The sequence below is a fragment of the Dryobates pubescens genome, chromosome Z (assembly GCF_014839835.1).
Source record: "Dryobates pubescens isolate bDryPub1 chromosome Z, bDryPub1.pri, whole genome shotgun sequence".
In the NCBI taxonomy this organism is placed as follows: Eukaryota; Metazoa; Chordata; class Aves; order Piciformes; family Picidae; genus Dryobates; species Dryobates pubescens.
In genome coordinates, this window is record NC_071657.1 from 47,634,676 (window position 1) to 47,661,315 (window position 26,640).

General features: G+C 37.9%; 1 protein-coding gene across 1 annotated transcript in view; it reads left to right on the forward strand.

Annotated features, from left to right (window-relative positions):
* Positions 1-26,640, forward strand: part of BNC2 (basonuclin 2) — a 357,505-nt gene that overhangs the window by 74,766 nt on the left and 256,099 nt on the right. The window contains exon 3 of the mRNA XM_054178353.1: positions 24,612-24,812. Coding sequence (XP_054034328.1) covers positions 24,612-24,812 — 201 coding nt within the window. The remainder of the gene's footprint in view (positions 1-24,611; positions 24,813-26,640) is intronic.

Genomic DNA, 26,640 nt, shown 5'->3' on the forward strand with positions numbered 1-26,640 from the left:
GAGAATGTCCACCCATTTCTGGGTGTGGGAACAAAGACAAGGAAAAGGCTGAGCTGCTGAATGGCTACTTTGCCACGGTGTTTGTTAGTGACACCAGTAGCTCCATGAGGCTTCAGCCCCTGCCACTGGAAGACAGGGATGGAGAGTAGAAAGCATCTCCCACAATTCATGAGGAAAGGATCAGTGATCTATTGTGACACTTAGATGTTCACAAGCCTATGGGAGTGGATGGGATCCACCCAAGGGCACTTAAGAAGCTGGCAGATGTGCTCACCAAGCCACTCACCATCATTTGTCAAAAGTCCTGGCTATCCAGGGTGGTCCCAGTTGACTGGAGGCTGGCTAATGTGATGCCCATGTACAAGAATGGCCAGAAGGTTGATCCAGGGAACTACAGGCCTGTCAGTCTGTCCTCAGTGCCAGGAACGGCTATGAAGCAGGCCATGCTGATTGCTATCACATGGAACATGCAAGACAACAAGGCAACCTGGCCCAGGTGGCATGGATTTATGAAAGGCAGGTCCTGTCTGGCTAATCTGATCCCCATGTACAATGAGGTGACCAACCTAGTAGATGAAGGAAGTGCTATGGACATTGTCTATGTGAACTTCAGTAAAGCCTTTGACACTGTCTCCCACAGCATTCTCCTTCAGAAACTCATGGCACAAGGCTTGGGTAAGTGCACTCTGCACTGGATAAAAACCTGTCTGGATAGCTGGTCTCAGGGAATGGTGATGAATGGAGCTAAATCTGCCTGGCACCCAGTCGCTAGTGGTGGCCTGCAGGACTCAGTAGTGGCCCCTGTCCTCTTTATTATCTTTATTAATGATCAGGGTGAGGGGATTGAGTGCACCCTCAGCAAGTTTGCAGGTAGAATAGAATAGAATAGAATAGAATAGAATAGAATAGAATAGAATAGAATAGAATAAACCAGGTTGGAAGAGACCTTCAAGATCATCATGTCCAACCCATCATCCAACACCACCTAATCAACTAAACCATGCAACCAAGCACCCTATCAAGTCTCCTCCTAAACACCTCCAATGATGGCGACTCCACCACCTCCCCAGGCAGCCCATTCCAATGGGCAATCACTCTCTTTGTGTAGAATTTCTTCCTAACCTCCAGCCTAAACCACCCCTGGTGCAGCTTGAGACTGTGTTCTGGTGCTGGACACCTGGGAGAAGAGACCAACCCCCGCCTGTCCACAACCTCCCTTCAGGTTGTTGTAGAGAGCAATAGGGTATCCCCTGAGCCTCCTCTTCTGCAGGCTCCAAGCTGGGTGGCTGTGTTGGTCTGGTAGAGGGTAGGGAAGCTTTGCAGTGGGATCTGGACAGGTTAGACTGGTGGCCCAAGGCTAATTGTGTGAAGTTCAACAAGGCCAAGTACCAGGTCCAGTACTTGGGTCATAACAACCCCACGGTAAGTTACAGACTTGGGGATGTCTGGTTGGAAGTTTGCCGCTTGGAGGGAGGCCTGGGGCTATTAGTTGGTAGTCAACTGAATACGAGTGAACAGTGTGCCCAGGTGGCCAGGAAAGCCAGTAGCATCCTGTCTTGTATTGGAAGCACTGTAGCCATCAGGAGCAGGAAGGTGTTCATCCCCCTGTACTCAGCACTGATGAGGCCACACCTCAAGTATTGTGTTTGGTGCAGGGACCCACACTATAGGAAGGGTATTGAGGTGCTGGAGAGTGTCCAGAGAAGGGAAATCAGGCTTGTGAAGGGCTTGGAGCACATGGCCTATGAGGAGCAGCTTAGAATACAAAACAGGGAATTAACCGGGTTGGAAAAGACCTTTGAGATCATCGAGTCCAACCTATCTCCCAACACCATCTAATCAACTAAACCATGGCACTAAGTGCCTTATCCAGTCTCTTTTTAAACACCTCCAGTGATAGTGACTCCACCACCTCCCTGGGCAGCCCATTGCAATGGCCAATCACTCTTTCTGTGAAGAATTTCTTCTTAACATCCAGCCTAAACCTCCCCTGGAGCAGCTTGAGACGGTGTCCTTTCATTCTGTCAGAGGCTATCTGGGAGAAGAGACCAACCTTCTAATCCTTAATATTTCTATGTGTAGTCAAGACATTTGAAAATGTGTGCATAGAGAGTGTCAGTGGGAACATGTCAATAACTGACCATTGGAACAACCAACTAAGTTGTTAGCCCTTTAACAAATTTTTTATTTGACAGTGTGGACAGTGCCTTAACATCAGGAGATCTGTTAAGTTGTAGTGGACGGAGTTGCACAAGAGGGACATCTTTATCTTGATTTTCCCTGCATTTCTCTGTTTTGGAGAAATTAACTAAGACTTTTTTTATATGTTTATGTGTGTGTGTATGGATGTAGTTATGTATGTATGTAAAGGACACTTGTACTTTGACTTCACCTGTACTTTAGAGGCTTTGCCCCAAGGTGGTAATATTAAATACTCTTGCAAGTGATCTTATCCTATGTCTTTTTTTCACCATGCTCTCCCTTTTCTCCTTTCTCCTTTGTTTGCTGTAGTGTCTGATACAGTTTTAAAGCTGCTGTCTAATTTAGAAAATGTTTTTGTGGTGTCTTAGCAAACCTGGGAATGGTCCTGTCTGTGACTGAGAAAAGAAGACACTTCTGGTTTGTGAAATAAACTTAAGCTCTTCAGCAGGTGCAAGAGCCCTCAGTGCTCCAAGGGGAAGTTTATGAAAAGTTGAAAGAAATTAACCTCAATTAAAAGGAATATTGATTGATAGTTACAGAGTTAAATATGATATATTGCTCAAGAAAAAAAATCTACATTAAAAAATCATTAAAGTTCTGATAGAAAAACATTAAAGCCAAGAAATTTGACATGCAGGGTGAAATGTAAAATTGTTTACATCTCTTTCTAATATCTAACTGCAATAGGACACAGTAATTAGTTAAGAATATTCCCTATTGATCCAAGGAATTAGGATTCTTCAGGGTGTAATCTCATTTTGGTTTGCTGAGATATGCTGGTGCTCAGCAGTCATTAAAAATGTTAAACTGAAAATTTGGGCCCCTTCAACTATGAATCTCTCTTCATTGTTTTTCATTAGTTTATACTGAGTTTCCTTTCCTTTTTTTTTTTTTTTTTCCTTCCCCTGAGATAAAAGTCTTTGAAGTTCTGTAGACAAATAATGATAAACACTGTTATCAATCATATAAGGAAATTGCCTACTAGTCAGTAGAATCATTTATATGTATAGGTGTGACTGGAACATTGAAACTTCAGCTGTAATTAACATTGGCTTTACCAACTGAACATGGAGAAAATCAGGAAAACCAGCGCTTGCCTTTGGCAGCCTTAGTAGTCACTTAGGTTTAGTAGCTGGTCATGTAAATGAAGTGATAACAAGTAACATTGTTCCTACATTCACTTTCGGTGCTTGTCAGAAGGATTCCGCGCTGTTCCATCATTTGCTGATACATTGTGTCCAGCAGAAATATGTTTTAGGACGTTTATTACTTGCCTGAATCTACCTGCAATAGCTGTCACCTGTGTAGAAAGCTCTGTCCTGGTCTGTCACCCAGGAGATAACTTGTGCCAGTCATCATCAAAAGCACTTAAAGGTGATATTTATAACTGTTAAATGTGTGGGTTCCTCTTGAAATACATATACTCCCTTCTGGTAAAACATAAATGTAAGTAGTATAAGTAGGTTATTTTGAGTCTCTGCTGGGAGCAGGTGTCAAGGACTCATCTCCTCCCTTGGGAATCTGCAACTATTTCTTCCCCCCCCGACTCTATCTGGAGCAAAGAAGAAAGGGAAGTGATAATTCCTTTGGAAAGCCACATTTCACAACCATCTGTTAGGCGTTAATACAGGCATTCCCAGAGAATTAGCATGGCTGAATCCCATTGAGTGGAGTGGCACAGCTATAAACTCAATCAAGCCTCACTATAAAAAGTGACAGTCCTTTGAAATGGAAGCAATGTTGTATGTTTTGTTCAATTTAATGTAATGGTAATTTGACTTCAGAATGTCTTTTAACAACTCTACATTACATAGAAATATATCTGGTATGAGTCCTTCCTTGGCCTTAGCAGAGTGGTGTTTTTTAAGGCCAAACTAATTTTTTGTAGTACTTGACATGAAGCCCCTTAGTGACAGAAGGGTGTATAACAAAGGTGTTATAAATTTGCAAGTTGCGCAGCGGAGCATGAACATTTGAAAAACTGAAGTAGGACTGAGTGAACTTCACTAAACTAAGGATTCTTCTGTGTGCTCAGATGTAAGAATCTGAAGAATATGAACAGAGGCAATGTTTAATAGCAAAAGCAGGTGTTCTGCTCTGCCTTGCAAGAGTGGTTGATGAACCACTGATGTGTGGCCATGACAAATTTGGGCTTAAGTTGGCATATGTGGATGACAGAAATAATTATTATTTGTTAGGAGTTGAGAGAAGAAAGGGAAGATGGTCAGTGTAACAGACTGGTGATTTGTCATGACCCATGACTCTTTTTGTCAAAGCAGGCAGCAGATTGTGTGTAAGTATTAGCACTGTTAAACCAAAGCACAGCAGTTAGGAGGACTTTATGCTTATTGCTCAGGACTTCAGACATTATCACTTAAAGAGAATTGAGTAGGGAAAAGTGAGAGAAGAGTGGAACAAGGTGGCAGAAAGCAAGGGAAGATCAGAGAATGAAGAATCTGAGATAGTCTCCTTAAAATGAACTCTTTTGTTGATATAGATCAGTACCTGCGGTTATCCCACAGCTGTAGGAAATCCTTTGTTTCCACGACCTTTGTGGCTCCTCTTTTCCTCGTCTCCCTGGAAAGTAGTGGAATAATCACTTTTCTCAGTGTGCTGGACAATGTGAAGGGTTTATAAGGGTTTTCCATTTCTATTGTACAGCATCTGTTTCCTGGTAAGCACTTAAATGAATGTTAGCTTAATGTATTTGATACTGTTCATTATCCTGAACAAGAAGGTGGGCTGTTTGGTTGTACCTGTAAACCACTTGGGGAGAGTTTTGCTAGAAACTTACAACTGATAACCTATTATAGTCCAAGAGTCTATGCTTTGCCTGTGATGCTAGATGAGTGTCACTTTAGATTTTTTGTGTGTGTGTGTGTGTTTTTCTTTACACTGTATTCCTTGCATTCGGTATTGAGGCAGCAGTGGTGGCATCACTGAGGGAGATAGAAAAGGAGAAGGAAATGGCAGCCCTGAGGTGGAGGGTACAGGACGAAAATGCTGAATCTGCAAGTAAATGGAGCTTGCGAACTTATTTAACTAAATCTGTATTACGACAACAAAACAAAAAAGTTTGAGTATCTCATGAAGAAACTACTGCATGGTATATATATGTAATTTAATTTCCTATTGTTTCAATTGAAGGAAATTTGAGACTTCAGACAATTGACTACTCAGTATAGAATTGTTTGCTAAGTCATAGGCTAAAACTGGGTGTTGTAAAGAAACAGAAGTATGCTTCACTTGAAGTGATGTATCATTAGGTATGTGGAGAATTTGATTAATAATTTGAGATATGCAAAGCATTACACCTAAAAAAGAAAATATTGCAATGTGTTAAAATTCCTTTGCAAACACCTTAAATCTAGAAAAGCATACCTGAATAATTTTGCACGTGTAAAATTAAGGGATTGAATGTCTGTGCATATGTGATGGGGTAAGGTTTTTTGCAGATTTTTTTTTTCTTCATTATTTCTGCCAGCATCTAACATGCATGTAATAATTGCAAAAGCACAACCATTTGCATACCGTCCAGCTTCATGTGCTATGTGAATATATATGCAATCAAACTTGTGTATGTAGCTTCTTAGCCTTACTGTCAATGTACATACTTCTGTTTTCAATGGAAAAAAATCAAAAAACTTGAGAGGCTAAGAGCTCATACAATGTTAAAATAAAATCAACTAAGTTCTCTTAGATATATTAAAGGAACATTCTGTGCTGTGTCCTTGTTTTCTATAGGCAAAAATAGGATCTTCAAGCCCATTGGCGTTTAAAATACAATGTGAATGTCATGCATAATCATAATAAGTATGCAAAATGTTTTCAAACATTTGTGTTGTATGGAAGCAATTACTGGCACTGACTGCATCACACATCCCTTGTATGGGCTAAAGCCAAAAGAAACGAAGGTCTCTAAACAAAATTACACTGTGTGGGTGGGAAGAGAATGAGTTTTATTAGGGAGCAACATTAAGTTGTATTTTAATGCCAATCACATACTCTGTAATTCAAATAAATACTTTTAAAAATTGTTCCATATTAGGCTTTTGTTATTTTTTTTTCCCCTGGCTATTCTTTGACACATCTCCCAAAGGAGAGTTTTGCATTTTTTTTGTAGTAGGAGACTTTAAGGTATGATGTGTACAAATACAAAACTATCAGCAAGTTACTTCTCCATTTGCTGTGCAGCCAGCTCTGTGATTGCTAAGACAGTACACGGTGTTTTTTCTCAGCATGTTCATTTTACTTGTAGTAAATCAGCACTGCCTTCCATGCTTCTGTGTCATATCTGTAAGTTACCATGATTTCTCTGCTAGGTGCTTTGTTCAATGGTACATTTGCAGTTTGGTATGTTCAGAACAATCTTTGCTGGAATCCTTGCTTTTGGCACTGGTGAAACTGTCTGCAACACAGTTTTTAAACATGGAGATGGATATCAAATACTCCACCTTGTCTTTTGCAGGTAGCTGCATATTTTAATTCAAAGAAGTATGCTCCCATAGGTTAGAGATTTTGACTTTTATTGCATAGCTTCTTCCTCCAAACATCGGCTTTTGCTGATTTTGTAAGCTTCTGATGCTTGGCATGTTAGGAGATTCCATTTGTACCACCTGAGAAGCTTGATTGCCTTGCATACATAAATTTTAGCCTCCTCTTCCATGCCAGCTGGTCTGATAAAGGCATAGCCTTTTCTGATGAGCTCTTTCCCGCTGCCTTTTTAAAATAAGGAGATTATATCTCTTTATGTTCTGGGATGTTAGTGATGGCAGTTGTGCTACTTCAGTGCACATGGAAAGAAAGCCTTGGGAGTCAAATCCAGAACACTTCAAAACCGGAGGAGACTCCCCATCAATGCATACAACCCCTTCTTAAAACTGGAACATCATTTCTTGGAGGAGATAATTCTTTAAGGTCTTTCCTGCTGTGACTTGTTACAGTGAAATACTGACATTTGAGAGTTTCCCCCAAAAGGCCGTGATGTTCTCACTTCCATGGACATGCACTTGAGTCATTATGCTGCCACTTCTTTATAATGTGTGTGGTACATACTGCATGAAGCTTTGTATCAGCTAAATTTCAAGTAGGGGGAATACTTCATTTTACAAGTTTAAGCTATTGCCTAGTATTTGCCCCCTGATGTTTCATGTGCCAATATAAGTAATATAATAAATCTTAGCATGACATGAATGATTTGTGAAAAGAAGCATTTAGAAATTAACAAACAAAATATATAGTATGTTTTGGTTCATAGTTTAGTAGAACAGCATCCCTGCCACTGCAAGCAAAGGAACTTTTGGAGTCTAAAGCTGTAGCAGTGGGTAAAGTGAACACCATATGATGATAAGGACACATATAAGCAGCATGGTTAGAAAGTTTTGACTAAAATGGTCTTGAGACTATGTATTATGCATCTGAGGACAATCAACAAAGCTGAAAGGGAGAGAGAGAACTAGATTAATGCTTTTGTTAGGACGTGAATTGCATGGAGAAGATCAGGATCAGATTGTGCTAAAGTGAGGCATAGCTTGCACTATTTTGAAGTGTATGAGCATTAGGAATATATCTGTTAATATAATTTCATGTTCTAGACAACACTTTTGTGGGGTTTATGATCACTGGTATCCCTGTATATCTGTAATTTAGTTCCCTATCTCATATTATCAGAAAGAATATAGAATAGCATGGGTAAAACAAAGAGTGCAAACTATTGTCCTGCCCCCTCAAAATGCCTCCTGAGCTTCAGGGTGAATTCCAGTTAAGAGAAAAAAAAGACACTCCCTTTTGGCTGGAAAAAAGGAATTTTAGCAGGAGTGACTTTGTGTATGTGTGTACATACACACTTAGATACATGTACACCCACAGACTCACTCACACTGGTTAAAGAGATACTGGAGTACTGTTTTTGAACATTTCTGTTAATTTGGTGTGATAAACCGGCTGCGTTTCCTATATTGTAAAACTCTCATTCTTAAAATATTTGTCACCTGCATAAGAATTTGCACATAAGTAATTTTTTAATGTAAATCCTTGCTGTATCCTTATTAGGTAGCTGAATCATTATTCCCACTTTATAAACAGTTTAAAGTAGCATCCTTAGAAGTGACTTGTAAATTTGGTTTCTTGATTTAGGACCTGTCAGGCTCTGATTACTCTAACCATCCACAGCTGTGACAGAAGTCAACTGGAACAGCAAATCAGTACCTATAAGCATTAAATCAGGCTCCCCAAAACTTAACCCTTCTAGGAAGGCCTGTATATTTTTCTCTGTGAGGAGGTTGCATGATATGCTATTAAATTGATCTGGATTAGAGTGCAGCACTGTTTTTTCTTGGTTTCTTAATCCATTAGAAAAGGTACCTCACTGATCTGGTTTTTTTCTGTTGCTTCCATGCATACCCATAATGTTCAGGCGTGTTCTTACTGTCTACAAACCATTTTAATTGCGTGCAGTTTCATGATCATGTTATGGCAAGTGTGGTTGGATTTGGACTTAGAGTGTGGCTTTTCTTCCATGCTCACATAAGAGGGAGTGCCCATGGCAACTTTGTCTGTGAATGAAGTAGAAATTTGCTTGTTAAACAGTTTTACTTCCTATATGGTTCATTGATTTTTTTTTTTTCAGTAGTAATAGGGCAGTAGGGTAGTTGGGTATATGTTACGTGTTGGGGGTAAATAAATTTTGTATTACTAATGCACCAGCTAAACCTTCTTTGTCTGCTTCCTGGAACAGATTGAAATAAGTGAAATAACTGTAATGGTTTGCTGCCTTCTTTTTTTTTCCTTTCCTTTTATATCACAATTCTCTTTAGCATTCATAGAGATAAGAATAAAAGTGTATGCAATATCAGCATTTGGCTTTACAAGAATACACTTGTCACCTCATCTAAGAAACTTTTAAATATATGCATGGAGAATATTGTTATCATTCTTTTTTTTTTTGAGTTTATGGATTTTTATGTCTGAGCTGGTAAATTTTCCAACATGCATCACCACTTGACATTGTATTACTGTTTCAAATTTGTACTGACTTGTTGGTTGTGGTACAGTCTTCCTGCATTACTTACTTATCGTATCTTTGCAGTGAATTTTGTAGTTGAGTTAATTGGATGAATCACCATGCTTAGTATATTTGTATCTTTGATAAGCATTTTTCATTCCTATTTCACAATTCTGTCTTTAGCACCATTCCACTAAGTGTAAGGGTCACTTAATTCAGTCAAGGAAAATAAGAGAAGGAAAGGTAGAGGAAACTTCATTAGCTGGAAGTTTTATAAATAGATGTTATATACACACAAATGTATATTTAAAGAGCTCAGCCAAATGATGACTTTGACAAAGATTTAACAAACCAGGAGTGTGAAGTGTTCTGTAGGCTAACAGTTTTAATGGGTTTATCTTAGACAGTTGCTCAGTTGTGAAAGTGTCAGTTAATAATTTACCCATCCCAAGAGGCAGTGGAAGCAATCACAGTCAGCAGCAAGGTACTCCTGCGCCTGTTGTGGTGCTGCAGCTCATCTTGACTATAGAAATGCGCCATTGGATGCGACATCAGCACTGTGTCTGCACTTTGACAAATGAAGTCCTGTAAGAACTAAATAAGGCATGGGAAGTTTTGGAATGAGCAAATAGCTCTTCAGCTGGTTTCTGCAGTAATGGATTACTGTAAATGTCCATCTGCTGCACATGAGAGAGAGCACAGGCTAAAATGAAATGATTTGGGGCTTTTTGTCACTGTGTTTTTGCTTTTTGGTTTGGGTTTTTTGTAAGTTTAGTTGGTTGGTTTGTTTTGTCTTTTTGTTTTGTTTTGTCGTGTTTGTTTGCTTTGGCTTTTTTTTTGTTTAGTTTCATTTTTTTATTGTTGTAGTTGTTTTGGCTTTGTTTTTACCTCCAGAAAAAATCCCAGAAATATAGAATATGTTTCTAAAATCCAGGGGTACAGTTAGCAATGTTTCCATTGTATTTGGAAACTATATGTTCTTCTCTGATGATGCATTGCAGAAGCCAGAGTTTTTCAACAGAAATGTGAATGTTTAACATAAAAAATACCTGAAATATAGTACTTTTACCATCAACCTTTACCATGCAATTTGTTCAGATGCAGTTGTTAGCATGAAATTGCAGTAGATTAAGCACTATTTATGTGAATTTTATTCTATCATTTACTCACTGAATTATCCTGTACTACCAGGATGGTAAGTTTTGTAATTTGTTTTCCACTATATGAAGAATGTTTCTCCACAAATATTCACTTTTGCATACATATTTTTTTATGAGACATTATGCCATTCTAAAGATTTACAGTTATTTGATAATGATTTATTATAGTAATTTATTCTGCCAGCTGTGGCACATTTTTACTGGAATTTGTAAATCAAATGTGTATGGAAATTCACTAGAAACATGCATTTCAAATTCTAATGAAATGTACTTCCAAATTGTTTTTAGAAGTGGGCAGCTATGTGAATGAACTGCAACTTTCAGTTTCTAGAGTTATGTATAAGATTTTACTTCACCTGTTTTACTTACTTGCTGATCATGCATGTTACATTTACTACAGAATTAGTGAATCTTGATGCTGCTTTGTAAAACAAACAGCAGCAAAACTGTAGTGCCAACAAGGTTGTCCTCCAAGGCACTGGTATCAAATCGTGCACTTGACCTACAGAGATCAAGTTACACTGAGGATTAGGAAGACAACCTGACAGCACTTTCACTATGCTTCTAATTGCTGTCTCTGTATTGTGACAGAAAGTGCATGTCTTGGATTTAGTGAGTCGTAAGAGACACTGAATTAAATTAATATTTGAGGTGATAGAAAAATGTGTGTGTGTTGGAGGGGTATCAGGGTGAAACCAATGGTATTTTTACAATATTTTCTAAAACTTTTACAATTTTTTTTTTCCAATAGTATTGTTTAATTTGAAGTTTGGCTCAAAACTACATTTAGTTCATTTTAAAGCCATGGTGAAGCATCATACTAATAACTTGCTGGTCAGTTTGTAGTTCCTGGCTCTTTGAAAAATCTGCCTTGAGCTATGGATGTAAAATACTCCAGCTCTATCTATCAGTTTCCCAATACTGAAAATGAGTTACTTCCTTTCTTCTGACTGATGTCTCTCTTGATTATTCAGGCTATAAACCTTTCTAGATAGGAACTCTCTCTTCTTTTATTTGTACAACACCCAGCACAACTAGAGGAGGGAGATAGGCTGGGCTTGGTTTTAAGTCTGTTAGACTTTGTTTTAATACAGATAGGATTCAGCTAACAGCAGGGAAGCTGTCTCTCAGTTCTTGAGCAAATAATCCTAAGATAAATTGTCTTTAAGTGAAAATTCAAAATAGCTCAGCTTCTTAAACAGACTTATTTTGTGGATTTGGTTCTGATCTCAAAAACAAAGCATCTGTTGCTTTATACCTTGTGAAAATCAGCTTCTCTGCATGTGTACACCAATACAGGATCCCAACTTGCCAGATAAACAGTGGTGCTTTCTTGTTTATCAAATTTAAGGAATAAAATTCAAATTAATTCCACATGGTATGTTAGAATACTGACTGAGTGGGTTTTACATTTTTATGTGAATATGGTCTCTACGTCACAATAAGATTGTCATGACAGGATTCTGAACAAAGAAGGGATGGGAAGTATGACATTTTTTAGTGGGTACCAAAGGATTTTAATTACTCTCTCTGAAATAACAAATGTATTAGAAAAACAGAAAAAAGCTTACCAAAATTCCAGTGTAAAACATAACAGTAATTAATTTATTTAGAGAAGCGTGGAAATTTATTCCCATTTCCTCTATGAAATGCAATATTTTTTGCATTGTGAATGCAGGAGCATTCACAACAATATAAGAGCTGGTAGTTCAAGGTTAATTTCTTAAACAATTTTTGAGAGGATTTATTTTTTCTTAAGAAGTCTATGTTATTTGACAGGCAACAACTGATGTCTTCTTTAATGCTTTCTAGGTGTTCTTTTCACCTCAATTACCTTTGTACAGTTAGCTCTTCTGTTAAGTCAAGTGTATGACACAATATAGTCTTCCATGTATTTACATTGATGCCCATACTTTATTCCTTTTGAAAAGTGACCTGCAAAGCAAACAAACCTACTTGTGCACTGATTTTGCTTGGCTTGTCAGGATCTTAGTTTTTCTGAGTTCTTGCTCTATTAATCTTGTACGTGAGGAGGGAATATGAATATGGGGAAAATTTTCATTGTTAAAGTTTTTACATTACCTTACTCTTTTAGTCTTTTTGATTTAAAACTCACTGAGATTTTTCTTCTTTAGATGACTCAATCCTAGAGGACCAGTCCTCTAGAAAGAGACATAAAGCTGCTTTTTTGTTGTTGTTTTTTGTTATTTTGAAGTCAGAATTTCTCCCTCCATCCAAGTATGCTCATAAAACAAATTTAATCTTTAAAGTAAAAGAGGATATATGTTCCTTTCTTGCAGGTTTACATTAAGGGTTTGGGGTTTTTTGCTTCTAAGGCACCTTCAGAGTGAAAACAGAATATTATGTTTTCAAGAGGTTAAAAATGTTTCTAGATACTCACCAGATTTTGCTTTAGCTTGCTAAACATCAGAGTGGAGAGTGGAACACTTGTGCTGTTTTAAACTTGTTCAGCTACATATCACCTATTAAGAACTGCTTACTCAGTAGCTCATCAGCAGACAAAACCTTTTAAGGTTTTTGTTTAGCAGCTTTGGACAGCAAGGGTATAGATTGTTGGTATTCTCCCAGGTTATTTTCCACCTACAAAAATGCCTTTGTTTTCCTAATGTGGAACCAGTTTTTCCTCAGGATTGACTTTTAATATATTCAGAGGTAACCTGGAAGTGAGCTCAATGGAGAATTGATAGTTATACTACAATTATCCTGTGCTGTACAACCTGCCAGTACCAATAGTTGTAATAAGTTATTTGTTTTGCTGCTCAGTTTTACTAATCCTAATGGAAACCAAAACAGTGAGAATGATGTTGGGAAAGAGAGAGAGCTCAGTGGATACTGCTGCACAGCCATACCATCACATTTCCCTGCCCTGGTTTTCCCTCCTCTTTGAGAGCATATGCATGAATGAGAAGAAATGCTCCAAGGATGAATGACTGAGGGAGAACTTTCTTCACCTTTCATCAGTCAGCCTGGGGAGAAATATCAGCTGATGTTAGTGTCCTTTCTTCACATTTTCTAAGTAGCCATCTTGTTTTGGGGCTATCACTCCTTGCCATGATCAATTCTTGCCTATGTTTCCAAGATGTATTTGGCATAAAGAATAAAATCTTTCTTGCAATATCCTAAGTTATTGAAGAGATGTTTATGTACCCCACAGGAACTTGCAAGACCAGTTTCAGATTTAAAGTAGTAAGAAAAGCAATCTCAGGTGGTAAAATGTTTATGTCCAATAGCTGAAGCTTCTATTTGGTATACAGTGCAAGGTTGAAACATCCAAATCCCAGGGGTTAAAAAAGAATAACAGGCACAGCCTTTTGTTTCAGGACTTGCTAGTAAAAAGGGAGAGATCTTAAAAAAAAATAAGGCTGAAGTAATTTGGGAGTACTCACCTTTCCCTACCTGGCTTCATAAAGGTCTAAGAATTGTGCTGCAGAGGATGCAAAGTATTTAATAAAGGGGAGGACATGTTATTTTTTTCTCAGTCATGTGTGTAATCAAGTCATTAACAACTACTGAGTGTGTAGTGCAGGACTTTCTTGCAAAGTGATGGTTAAAACTGTCTTTGTGTCTTTTAGATACAGGCCAAAGAGCAGTGCAATGTCCTACATACAATGGTTTAAGCAACAACACAATTATCTGGACCATGCTCTACTGCCCCTTTCTCTCATCACCCAGCACCTTCCACTGACCCCACCCCACAAATCATTGGTCTTTCTATAACAGATAGACTTATAGATGCTTCTTTGGTGCCAGTCTTGTAAATATGCTGCAATTACTATAGAAACAAAATCCAGTTTAGTGTTTAAATAGCACTTTGAATGCCCAAGCAGGCCACATGGATTTTGCATCGTGATTTTCCTTTAAAGTATAAATGCCCCTTTCTCTGCAGTGCTCCCATTTTCTCCTCAATTGTGTGAATGGAGGAAAAACGAAAGCTTCATTTTCAGGTCTGGCTTAGAAAGAAAACCAGTGTGGTTCATTTGTGGGTTGAGAATAGGGGTTTGAATTGGCACAGACTTGTGGGTGCTTTGGGGCTGGAGTACACACAGCTGTGGGTTCCAGATGCTTGCTATCCTGTATTAATGTGGCTTGTCTATGAAACCATGGCATCCACAATACTATACAAAGGTCCACGCCTGTGGTAGTTTGGGAACTACTCCCAGGGATGAAACTGTACAGTTTCTCAAGTGAGTTAAAACAAATTTACAGACATTCAACTGAGAACAACTTAGGTAATGCAAAATTCTGCTTACAGATTTCATTTTAACAGAGATTCAGACAGTGAAAATTTCAGCCTGGTCGTAAACAGCATTTTGGTGTTTTGAAGCTAAACCAATGAAGTAGCAACCTTATTTGTCCTGTAATGTCTTAATATTATAATCGCTCAGTCTGTTCATACCTCCCATGTTGCTATCGGGTTTTATGTACAGTTAGCATCTCTTCATCTGCTATGGCAGAAATACAGAGAACAACTTTTCTGCTTAGGGTGGTGGTGAAAGAGAACTACATATTCTGATTTTCTTCTAAATGTGCTAAATGTACTCAGAAATACTTGTCTAAAAATGGCATGCTTTCCACAATTCTTTTTAAAGCAGGCCAATTGATTATTTTTTTCTGAAAGTGTGAATGAATTACAAAACTATTTTTTCATTTTCTGTTGAAGTCACTAGTTGAAAAAAAAAAATCACCCCAAATATTTTCATATGTATTAAATTTAACAAAATAGGAAGTATTTTTAGATATTTTTAATTGTAAACTCCTGCCCCTGCACTCTTTTGATTTAATATAGAAATGTCTTTGCATAGTATCTTTCACACAAAATTTATCTCCAAAACTCTATGCAGAGTTAATAAAATTAAAAAGTTGTTACTTTCTTTTTACTAGAAGTTAAGAGACATAGATATGGGAAGACAGACACACTGTTTCCAGATGAAGGCTGAAAATAGATGGAGAATGAGGGAGAGAAATGCTAGGTGGTTCCAGATGGCAGACATTGCAGAGAAGGTTCTTGAAGCCACGTTGGCCAGAGCATACAAAAGGACAAAAAAGAAGTCTGATGCCAAGCTGAGGAAGATGAAATATAGAGTAATGAAAGTTATATTGTAGGGTTTGTTTTTTAAAAAATTAGTCTTTTATTTTTAACTGAGTGGAGAGGTGGCTTTGTTTGTTTGCAATGAGGATATTTCAGGTGAAAAGACGTTATAAAAAATGGATTTTGCGGATGCTCTATATTCAGCAGGTGAGCAGGTGTTTGGGTTTTTTGTGATTGTGGAGGGGTTTTTTGGTGTGTGTGTGTGTCTTTGTTTGTTTGGGGGTTTTGTATGTTTTCAAACAAAATAGTAGCTCACAAGTATTTGAAAGTTTATTGAGTCTTGCAGCACTTCTGAGTATCCTATAAATTATTTAATTGTCTGATGCATATGTGGATACCTAACTATAGGGCATGAAATATGCACGGTTCATCTAATACACTGGAGGGAGACTTGTTTATAAAGTATTTAGTATTGGTTTTATAATGCACTGTTGTCAACAGGAGACCATGAAGCTCGAAGATCAATCTTATTTTGGCCTACAGTAGTAATGCTGTTTTATGAGACTCTGTGACAGGTCACTTAGACAACAGCTCTTAATGAAAGGACTTTGTGCCAGTGTGTGGTTGTGTGACTGTCTGTTAGTACAGCATACTTCAGTTGCTGCCAAGGCTGCAGATGAATCTCTTTGTCCAAGTCCCTGAGGTGAGTTTGTGGCTGCTGCTACTGCTGGCCAGGTGATGGAGCTCATCATTTCACCGGTCCTCCAGAGAGAAGTGAGACAGAGACTGCTGAGTTCTAGCTAATGCACCTTTTCCTAATTGTCTAAAGAACTAGTAGGACACTGGGCAGTTCAGACAATTCTGTGTACTGTGAATAAGTCAGTAATTAGAAAACCATAACTGCTTTTATTTCAGTCTTGCATTTGTGTATGAAGTGTGTTTTCAGCCATCTAAAATTCAGCTGTTTTATAAGCCACTAGGATTTTTGGGTCAGTTTAGTTATTTAATTATGACAGACTTACATTTTAGATACCAAATAATTGTTACTAGGAAGCAGCACAATAGCTTATGGAAGGGGCATAATAGATTATATTATTGAATAATTAGATCATAAGTTTAACCTAAACCCTTTAGGCTGTTGTGAAATCCAAAGACCTTGCTTGTTAGGGAGACAGTATGCTAAAATGATGAGAACAATGAAAGACCTTTGTAAAGGTTTTTCACTACACCAGTATGCAGCAGACAATTTCCACAAGTTTATGATGTGTTTAAAAAAAACAAACAAACCAAAAAACAAAAAACTCAAACAAAATCAAACCAAACCCACAAAATTTGCTGAATTTAATAGTATATTAAAAATACAAACCTTGCTTAATCAATAGCTAAAAGATGCAGTAATCTTGTAGTACACCTCTATAATCCACAGTTTAAGGATAATCTGAGGATGTGAACATGTGCAAATGTGGGGACTTTAGGACCAAAATATTTGAATGATCTTTCTCCATGAGTGGGTTGTTGCACTGGTATTTTAAAAGTTGCTTTTTTTTTTTCTTGACCCTTGAACTTAAGTCTCAGCAGATACAATTGGTTTTGAAATATTTTATTTAAAAGTGAAATACATTTTTTTTTGTGTTGTACATCTTCCTTGGTTTATATGGCATGTCAAGTGTCCTTTTAATACCACAGAATGTGTGAATTGCACTGTTATGTCAGTGATGGGCCATATAGACTTTTCATGAAATGCACAGTTTATGTCAGAATCTCTTGGAGCTTGTTGTATCTACTGTTCTTTGAATCAGATTCTCATATCTTTACATGGTTACCTTTTATCCTTTGGTTTTGTGATGAAAAAAGACATTGACACAGATACAAAATGAAAAGATGTGATACTCTTGAATGTGTGCAGAATGAGCTGCCCTGTTTACCTGTCTGCAAACTAAGGTGTTTACACCAATTTTTTGCTTGACATGTAAAATTATTCTAAGAAAAGCATGGACTTTTTTTAGTTTAGTATATTACCATGGCAGTTTAGGCTGGATGCCTCCTGGGCTACCACATGAGTTACACCTCCAGTATCCTGAGTGTCCACCCATAAATCCTGCACCCTATAAATCCATCTGCAAAGTCACTGTCTTTCTTTTTCTTCCCTCTCTGCTCCCGTGGGAGATGCTTCCCTAACGGGTAATGGTGGGGGATTATCTCAGGCCTCTTAGGGCTGTTTAGGCCTAATGCCAGGATAAGAAGGGGGGTGGGGAGGTGCAGTCTCAGACCTGGCCAGCCAGAAAGTAGCCCGGCAGTGGAGGGGGGAAAGAAAGAGTCCGGGGGCGGGGTTGAGTGCACCCTCAGGTTGGGAGAAGGGAAGCTCGGGACTTTTGGATGTGGTGTAAGGGAAAACCTGTATGCTTGGGATATTGTCATCACTATGCTTTGCAGTTTCTGTAAAATATCAATTACTTTTCCATTTAAACTTTCTATCACTATCCAATCCATTTGTGTGAGCATCATTCTTTTGCCCCTCTTGGGGCAACAGAGGATCTGTCCTACTCTAAGCCAGGACAATTACTCATATATATGCAGAGTTATTACTAATTAAGTGCTATGCTGATATGTAGAATACCTTTTTTAAAACAGCAAGTAATTACTTAGAAAATTTAATGGGCTCAGTCAGCTTCTATTACTTGGCATTGGATTGTGTTTTTACAAGGCCTTTATCAATTTACTTTTAAAATAACTTTATGCATCCTCCATTTCATCTGTGTTTTGTGATTAATATATGTGTATGCACTGTGTATCTCCCTTACAAAGCAGGTTGAGAAACATACATGTGATTTCCCCTGTAAAAAGTAGTTTCAAGAAGCCTGAACTCCCAGTATTGGCTTGTTTAAATTCCAAATGAAAAGCTACAACAAAAGGAAAACAAGAAAGCAAAAAATTATATATCACCTGCAGCTGACAAGAACTTTCCTCTAGTGTTCATTCTCCTAACCTGCAACTGGGCATCTCTGCCAACCTTCACATTGTGATCACCTGCTTTAGGAATAGAAGTGCTGTTATGTCACCTAATGTGTAATGGGGAAGAAATTGAATATCTGTCTGGAAAAAAGAAAAAAAAAAAGGATACATAGTCAGAGTATGCAAGAGTTTGAAAAGATGATTTTTAATTATAAATGAATTTTTTACTGGTGTTGAAAAGCTCTGCCATGCTTCATTTGTCTGAAGATATAGATATTGGAACACTTTTCACCTAAAATTCTTCTTAAAGAAAGATGTAAAATATAAATGTGAATCAGGCACATATATCAAAGTGAAGAACAGATTCCTAAATGCACAATACTGTTGATAAGGTAGAGAAAAAGGATTCAGCAAAGACATTTGGAACACAAGAAGCTAAAAAGTATTCATTGTTGTATGACAACATAATCAGTTCCATGCATTTTGTTATAAGTCAGAAGTCACCTATTAAAACTCACTCAAAAAAGTTTTACAAAGTAAGGATGACATGTTTCAGAGAAAATACAATGCTGACATCCCCCCCTCATGTCTAGGTAGATAATAATCTACCTTTATAATAATCTCCATTCCATTCTTCCTTTTAAATTTTAGACATTTGTTAACATTTCTTGGAGTCTAACAGATATCTCAGAGTTCCTTCTATAATTCTTAAGCAGGAGAGAATGTTAAAGAATGATATTTCCACAGCAGAATCACCACCTCTCTGAATATGACCATTAGGATGGCTTTGCATAATTTCAAGTATAAGATTATACTCCTGATAAGACACAATTCACAGCTTTGTTGTTATCCATGGATAACAACATAATCATTTGAGCCTTTGCTCACATTATTGTATTGACAAGTAGAAGAATTTACTCTTTCATGGTAAAATGTATACTTTTTTTGGAGGCAATATGGAATACTCAGTTACAAAGTGTCTTTAAAACAACTCAATTCTATAAGCTTGCTTGTTTCAGCTCAAGTAAGGGATGATTGTCATGCGACGTGGAAGACCATTTTCATTGTTTTGGCAAGAACAGGGACAGTTTTGTCCTGATGGGCTATTAGATGAATACCAGAATGTGTCACATGAAAACCCACTGATCTTTATCCCAGCTATCTTCTTAACCAAGCCTAGAAATGAATGGTGAATAAAGGAAGAACAAAGGCCAGTTTACTGTCATTACAAATTAAAGAAACTGTTAACATGTACAGCAAAATCAACTCTGGGAATTACAGGTACTATCCAATAAGTCAGTTGAGGGTAGAGAGATTTAGGGAAACTATGTCTGCAGAAATGATATCACTAACTGTGTATGCTCTGTGTATATATTGTTATTATTGGAAATGGGAACATTTGCATAAAAAGACTTAAGTAGTTTATGAATTTTTTTTTGCTAGTATCTGTAATGAATCTTGAGACTAAACACTAAATGTCAGGAATGTTCCTTTAGAATAATTGATCAATTGTTGTCATTAAATAGAAATGCAAATACTAAAATCAAAAGAAATAATAAGTCTATGCTCAGTGGTTTATCTTTTTTTTTTTTTTTTTTTTTATTTCCCCCCAGGAGTAGTCTCAGGGACACTGCTGCATGTACAGTTAACATAAACATTTATACTGAACTCCTAGATGTTTGAAAAACAAATACTGTAAAGATCAGTAACATTTTTAAATGATCAGTTATGGGAATTAATGCTTACAGAAAACCACCATTCTTTCTTGCCCTGCTAGTAGGATTGCATTGTCTCCCTACAGTCTTGTTAGCTCATACTAACTGAAATGCAAATTCTTTCCAGCTAATTGGACCTCATTGAGTGTACATGTACAGTACATAGCTATATGCATGTAGACTTTTTAAAATAAATTCCTCTGCAATTATTTTCTTGATTAATATCTAAAGCTGAGAACATGGAACAAAAATCCCTTTAAAGAGTTTACATATTATTGAACATTAAAAAGATAGTAACTGTTGCATGTTTTAACAGCTTAATTAATAATACAAAATAATTGCAACAAAAAGAAGAAAATTTTTTTCAATGTTCAGTTAATATTTGTATTAACTATTTGACTGAACTAATTAACACTTAAATGGTCATAATAATGGAATCTAGAAAAAAAATTGTATTTGCATTGTATAGCACAATCTGCTAGATTTTCTTATTGACATCACCTGGGTTTTCTGTAATCCCCTTTTCTGTGTTTCTTGCCATATGGTGCATTTCTGTATTGGTAGTTTTAAGAGGAACTACGAAATCACCAATGTTATATTTTTAAAAGATTCATAAAGCTGCACATTGAATGTAATTGTCTGTGATAGTAGGTAAAAGGTATTAGTTAAAAATCAAAAGAAAGAAAAACTGTTACTCTCACAGTTCACAAAGCACTTAAAATTATCCAAAAAAATTAAGTACACTACTGAAACTGCACTCCATTTTAAGTTCTATTAAACCTGGATTCTGAATCCACCTCTTCTATTCAGCACCTGGGTATTCCCACGAGCTGAAACTCTAAAATAATTTCACAGATCCTTTATTTTTCAGCATAAATGCCATTGGATGGCATTGAAATACTTGCAGAACATATTCCTGCTTTAAAGAAATTATGAAAAATGGCATTTTTTGTAAATGCTTTTTAAAGGGCTTGTTGTTTTAAATGCTGTTAGAGATCTTACCTTGTCTACACTGGTTTTGATTCTCATATGAGTTAGCCAAAGGGGAGAGAAAAAATACCCTCTCAGTCAGTTTGTGCCAAACTTGTATAGTTAAGTAGTAGTTCTTGTGCTTCTCACAGAAGATTCAAAGACTGTTTCTGCCTCCTTTGGAAAGGAATTATAGCAAATGAATAAGAATTAAAGCAGTAAGCAGAGGGCAATAGATTACCAAGGGAACTAGGGGCGGGGGTTAAGTCTGGAGGCTGATTATTACAATTTTTGCTGTATTTCAGGCTTGGGGTTGTTTGTTTGTTTGTTTGTTTTTTCATGATGGCTTGTTTAGTTTTTTTGTTTTGTTTGTTTCTTACAGTTAGAGAAGGTTTAGTCTACTATTGTAAGAGGTGTATTTCTTTTGTATTTTTCCTGCAATGATTACATTTATCTCCTAGTGAATGCTACTTTTCATATCCCCTTTTGAAGTTCAGTAAGTATTTGTTTTCTTGGGTTTATATGCCGACATTAATGTGCCAAACAAAATGCTATGTAGGTGCCATAAATTTAGGGGTGACCCAAGCTGTACCAGAACTGGCAGACCAAATTTTGTTTCTTTTCTGTCATGGTCTTTAGAGGGGAAATAATTTCTTTCTTTGAAAGGTTCTGAAGGAGAAGTCACACATTTAACATTAAATGATAGTCCTGCTTTGATACAGTGGTCTGAATATGCTTAGATTTCTGCAAGGTTGTAGCATTCTGGCCAAGATTTCTGCTTGGGAAGACCAGATTTGGATGTATTAGCAAGTCAGCCTAATAACCCTGTACAGACTGTATTGATTTTCTAGGAGAGAGTTTATGAACTAAATAAACTTGGAGTTGGTGTCTTAATAAACTGCTTCTCTCAGTCTGTCACATTTCGTTACTGAGCTCTGCAGTTTAGGGGAAAAAAAGGCTAATTCTGTTACAGATTGTTCACAGCAGGGTCTCCAAATTAGCCCTTTGTTTTGTAATGCCACCTTGCTTGGGCTCGCTTTGAGCACATTTCTCAGTTTTACCCTAATGAGTTGCAACACTGATAATGTGGCTGATGATCTTTCATTGATTTCACTATCACTTGCTTGTCTGGTAATTGATCCGTTGCTGAGCCTCTAGTTAATTATATCGGCTTTGACATGGCCCGGTCCACCGGGAATTTCAAGTCTTGCAGAATAACAGTTTTAATAAAAGAGTCTATTACTGCAGGTGCTTGCTGCTGCATGCCAGTTGATTTTGCGTGTGTGTGTGTGTGTGTCTGCGTGTGTGTGTGTGTGTATGAGAGAGAGAGAGACAGAGAGAGAGCGAGAGAGAGAGCGCAAGCACACGTGTGTGTGTTTCTGTGCATGGGTGTTTTTTATTCTCTGGGAGAGGACTGCAGGACGGAAAAAAGAACGGGGCCGGAGGGGGGTGGGGTGGTAAGAGGTGGAGATAAAGACAGCGAGGAGAGTACGCAAGAGATGCAGAACGGAGAGGAGGAAGCTTGCTATTGACAGTGTCCTTAAGCCTCCCACAAATAACAGCCATTAGTGGGAAGATCAGGAGCTGAGCATGCAGCTTGACTGAGGCACTGAGTGCCACTTCAGAAATGAAGAGGCTGGCAAATTTTAGAGAGAATTTGAGGGGCTAATAGCTAGCTGTAAAGGTACAGCCACTGTTGGCACAATTGACTCCCAAGTGTCATTCTCCCCTCCCCAGTAGATAATAATTTTATTGACCACAGGTGGACTTAATATATTTTAAGGCAAGAGTTCTTGGGGTTCTTGCTTGTTTCTTCTTGGATATTGAATTTGCTGCTTTTGAGACCCTCTTTTTTTTTTTTTTTTTTTTTTTTTTTTTTTTTTTTTTTTTTTTTTTTGTACTTAATGGTGCTGAACTGGAGGAAAGTTTAACAGAAAAGCTTTCAAGAGATGTAGGGTCTAGAGGGGAAGGCACATTTGTGTCAACATAGTGTACATCTTCTCATCTTTTCTCATTGCACACTAATGACACAGAGCTGCCACTGAAGGTCTCTTCTGTTTCTTTTGTTGTTTCAGAGAGTGAGGTTTATTGTTATTCCTGAGTTAAGAAAAAAGCAGTGAGTGGTACATTTGTCGTCCTAAATTTGTAGATTTTATTAGAAGATGAATGCTCCTTATGTTGGAAAGGATAGTGCATGAATTTTGTTTTGGATTTATGAAGTTTGTTTGCAGAGTTATGATTTCTTGTCTGTATGTAAAGGATAAAGTGGGTAAGAAATTTTCAAATAAGATTCACTTTTAAAAGCCATTGTAATTAAAACCAGTGTTGCAGTAATATAATTTATTCTGTTATATCATATTGTACCTTAAGTACAGAAGAGGGATTTTAAAGGAAAAATACTGTTTCATTTGTGCTACTTTTTAACTGTGTGGGGCTTGCTTCTTTTTTTGCTGTGATTAATTTCTTTGTTCTTTATGATTTGAAAGGTGTATTGTATCTGCTTCAACCAGCTACTTAAAAAAAACCCCAAACAACAAAAACCAAAAAACCCCCACCCAAATCAAAACACAACCCAAAATAAAGAAATACTTTTGATCTTTTGGGGTAGGGGGGAAGGGACTAGCCTTTTCATTTCCTTGTACTTTCTTGCTCATGATGCTGCTTAAGACATAGCAGTGAGCAGGAGAAGATAGGGGTGTGAGAGATCAAATGTGCATGTGACTTTCTGGTTATATTTCAAAAGAAGTTGGATCATGTCTTTTTTCCCCTCTTTGGTAAGAGTTTTATTTGGGATAGGAACTGGCTATCCCACAATTCTTGTCTGACTAATATTCAGAAAATTACCAGGCCAACTTTTATGTTTTACTTCTAAGTGAATATTGATTTTGTTTAAGAATATTTGCTTGCTTGCATGCCTCTGTTTTCTTTATTTTTTTCTTTTTTCTTTTTTTCTTTTTTTTTTCCTTTTTTTTTTCTTTTTCTTTTTTTTTTTTTTCTTTTTCTTTTTCTTTTCTGTGTAAGGTTTCCTAATCCTGTGTGGTAGGCAAGTGTCAGATATTGCATGCTGTACTTGACAACGTTGTTGACAAAAAACAGAAAGGAAAAGGGCCACAGCCTTTTCTTTCTCCCAGATCACTCTGATCATTGTGCTACTTAGAGAGAATGTGTGTGTGTGTGTGTGTGTGTGTGTGTATCTGTGGACTGAAGGGTTAGTGCAGGATGTCATTTGGTGCCTGACAGTGGAGCAGTGCAGTTGACTCTTTGCTCTGCTATCCAATGACATCCAGTGGCTGAGAGTTTGAAGCTGATGGTTGGGTCTCCTTAGTGCTGCATGCACACCTGACAGGCAGCTGTTAAACTGAGCAAAGGCGAGCTTGGGGAGTCGCAATCTATGCATAAATGATAGGGGTATCTCTGCTGAAGGTGCGAAAGAAGCTCTGACCCTCTCCCCTGAATCCCCCCTTCCCAAATGAAACGTACAGTACAGCTAGCTTCTTAACTACACTACACTCCTGCTACTGGCTGCCAAGAGGCTCAAAAAATCCACCTTCACTTTTCAGTCTGAAGAGGCAGAAGTGGATGTGAGAGAAAGACACACACAGAGACACAGAGAACGAAAGAGGGCAAGAGACTTGACTTTAAGAGACTCCTGCACTGACAACTCCATGCAGTTCGGAACAAGAACGGCAGCGACTGACTCTGGTTTCATGGGGACATGGCAGAACACTGACACTAACCTCTTATTCAGAATGTCCCAACAGGTATGTTACTTTCGTTTATTTTAAAACATGGCATTCTTGTGCTTGCTCTCTCTCTCTCTCTCTTTTTTTTTTGTTCTTCCTTTTTTTTTTTTCTTTCCATGTTTCATTTTTGTTTCATTCATCACTACATAGTTAGCCTCTGAACTGTCATAACTATGTCATCGGAATGTGCATGGTTACTTCATTGCTTTCCTACGGGCTCCTTTTTTAAAAAAGGCAAAAAAAGAGAAAGCTTTTAAGTAATCCCAAAGCATTTATTTTAAAGTTTCCAAATAGAGCTTTGCTTGTAATAAGACTGTTTTTCTTTCTTTGTTTGCTTTTGTTTTGTTCCAGTCTTTTACCCCCTCACTCTCCTCCCATCCCATAAATAAAAGTATCTGCTATCCCAGCAAAAGTCCTTTCTTTCTTCCTTGAGTACATAAGCCCCCAAATCAAAGTGATACTAAATGTAGGGGGCCCCTCAGAACGGCATAATTGACTTCATGTGGCAGAACACAGTTTTATTCAGAGAGGGAAGGAGCGGCGAGCCGTCCTGCTGGAGCTGTTGCCAGCACGGAGCTGAGGGTCGTTAGAGGAGACAGTTTCAGTCCTCGGGTCCTTCTCCGCTCTCTCTCCCTGCTCGCTCCCTCTCTCTCACCCCGTCTCAGCGGAGTTGTGCCTTGGCGTCCTCCCCAGAGCTGCTCCTTCACCAGGGGCCGTGTTTAAGGCAGCTTGGTATGCCGGTTCTGACGGGAAAGCGAAAATGTTACTGCAAGGCCAGTAATAACTGATAATTAATCACAGGAGCCAGTGTCTCTGTACCATGCACTTAGTGATACGCGCCTTGTGTATTATAGCTAATCTTGCACAATTGCTTGGCTCCTCTGAGTGAAGGGGGGGGGGGGGGGGGGGGGGGGGGGGGGGGGGGCGGGAGGACTGGGGGGAAGGGGCCGGGGGCGGGAGAGGGGGTAACAGAGGAATAAAACAAACCAAACAAACAAACAAACCCCAACCCAAACAACAAACAAACAAAAATCCCACAAAAAACCCAACCAAAACCAAACCACCACAAAAATCCAAAACAAAACAAAAAAATAGAGAGGGAGAAACTTTCAGCTTGGATGGCATTCAAGCAGGGGAGGGAAGTTCAACCTGGAGGATTTCAGCAGGTTGACTCTGTACCAGGGGACATTTTGACTTTCTAAAAACTGGTTTCCAATTGTGATCTGATACTGACTAATGATAACTGAAAGATTGTGTTACCCAAAAGAGGAGTTAGTAAATGATTGGTATATTAACAGCAGATTTTTATTTAAAGTTGGACATAAGAGGAACTTACTTACCTGAGAGGCATTGTACTGTAAAAAAAAGAGAGGAAAAGTAATTTATTTTTATAATTTACAGTACCAAAGCGTGCCTGAATAGGGACCATTAAATAGTACTTTAATTAAAAAAAACCACCCACCCAACAACAACAAAAAAAACCCAACCAAAAACCCACACCCAAAACCCCCACACTCTTTAGAGCCAAAAGAAGCTCTAAAACAGATAGATAATGACCAATAGCACTTGTCTATGGACACAGTTTAAGTAGTGTAGCTCAGGACAGGATGAAGGCATTTGAATAAGGAATATTTTGATATATCCTGTAGAGGGACCCTGATTACTGCTGATACAGTATGCTGGTATGGAATGTAATCAGCATAAGGCAAATAAGCAACTCCATTCAATTTCTTGAAAGTAAAAAAGTTCATTTCCTGGTAGAGAGGTACATTTCAAAAACAGCTGCTTGTCACTAGGAAGTGCAAACTGCTACTGCACTGCTTACAAGTCTTGTCAGCTGTATGCA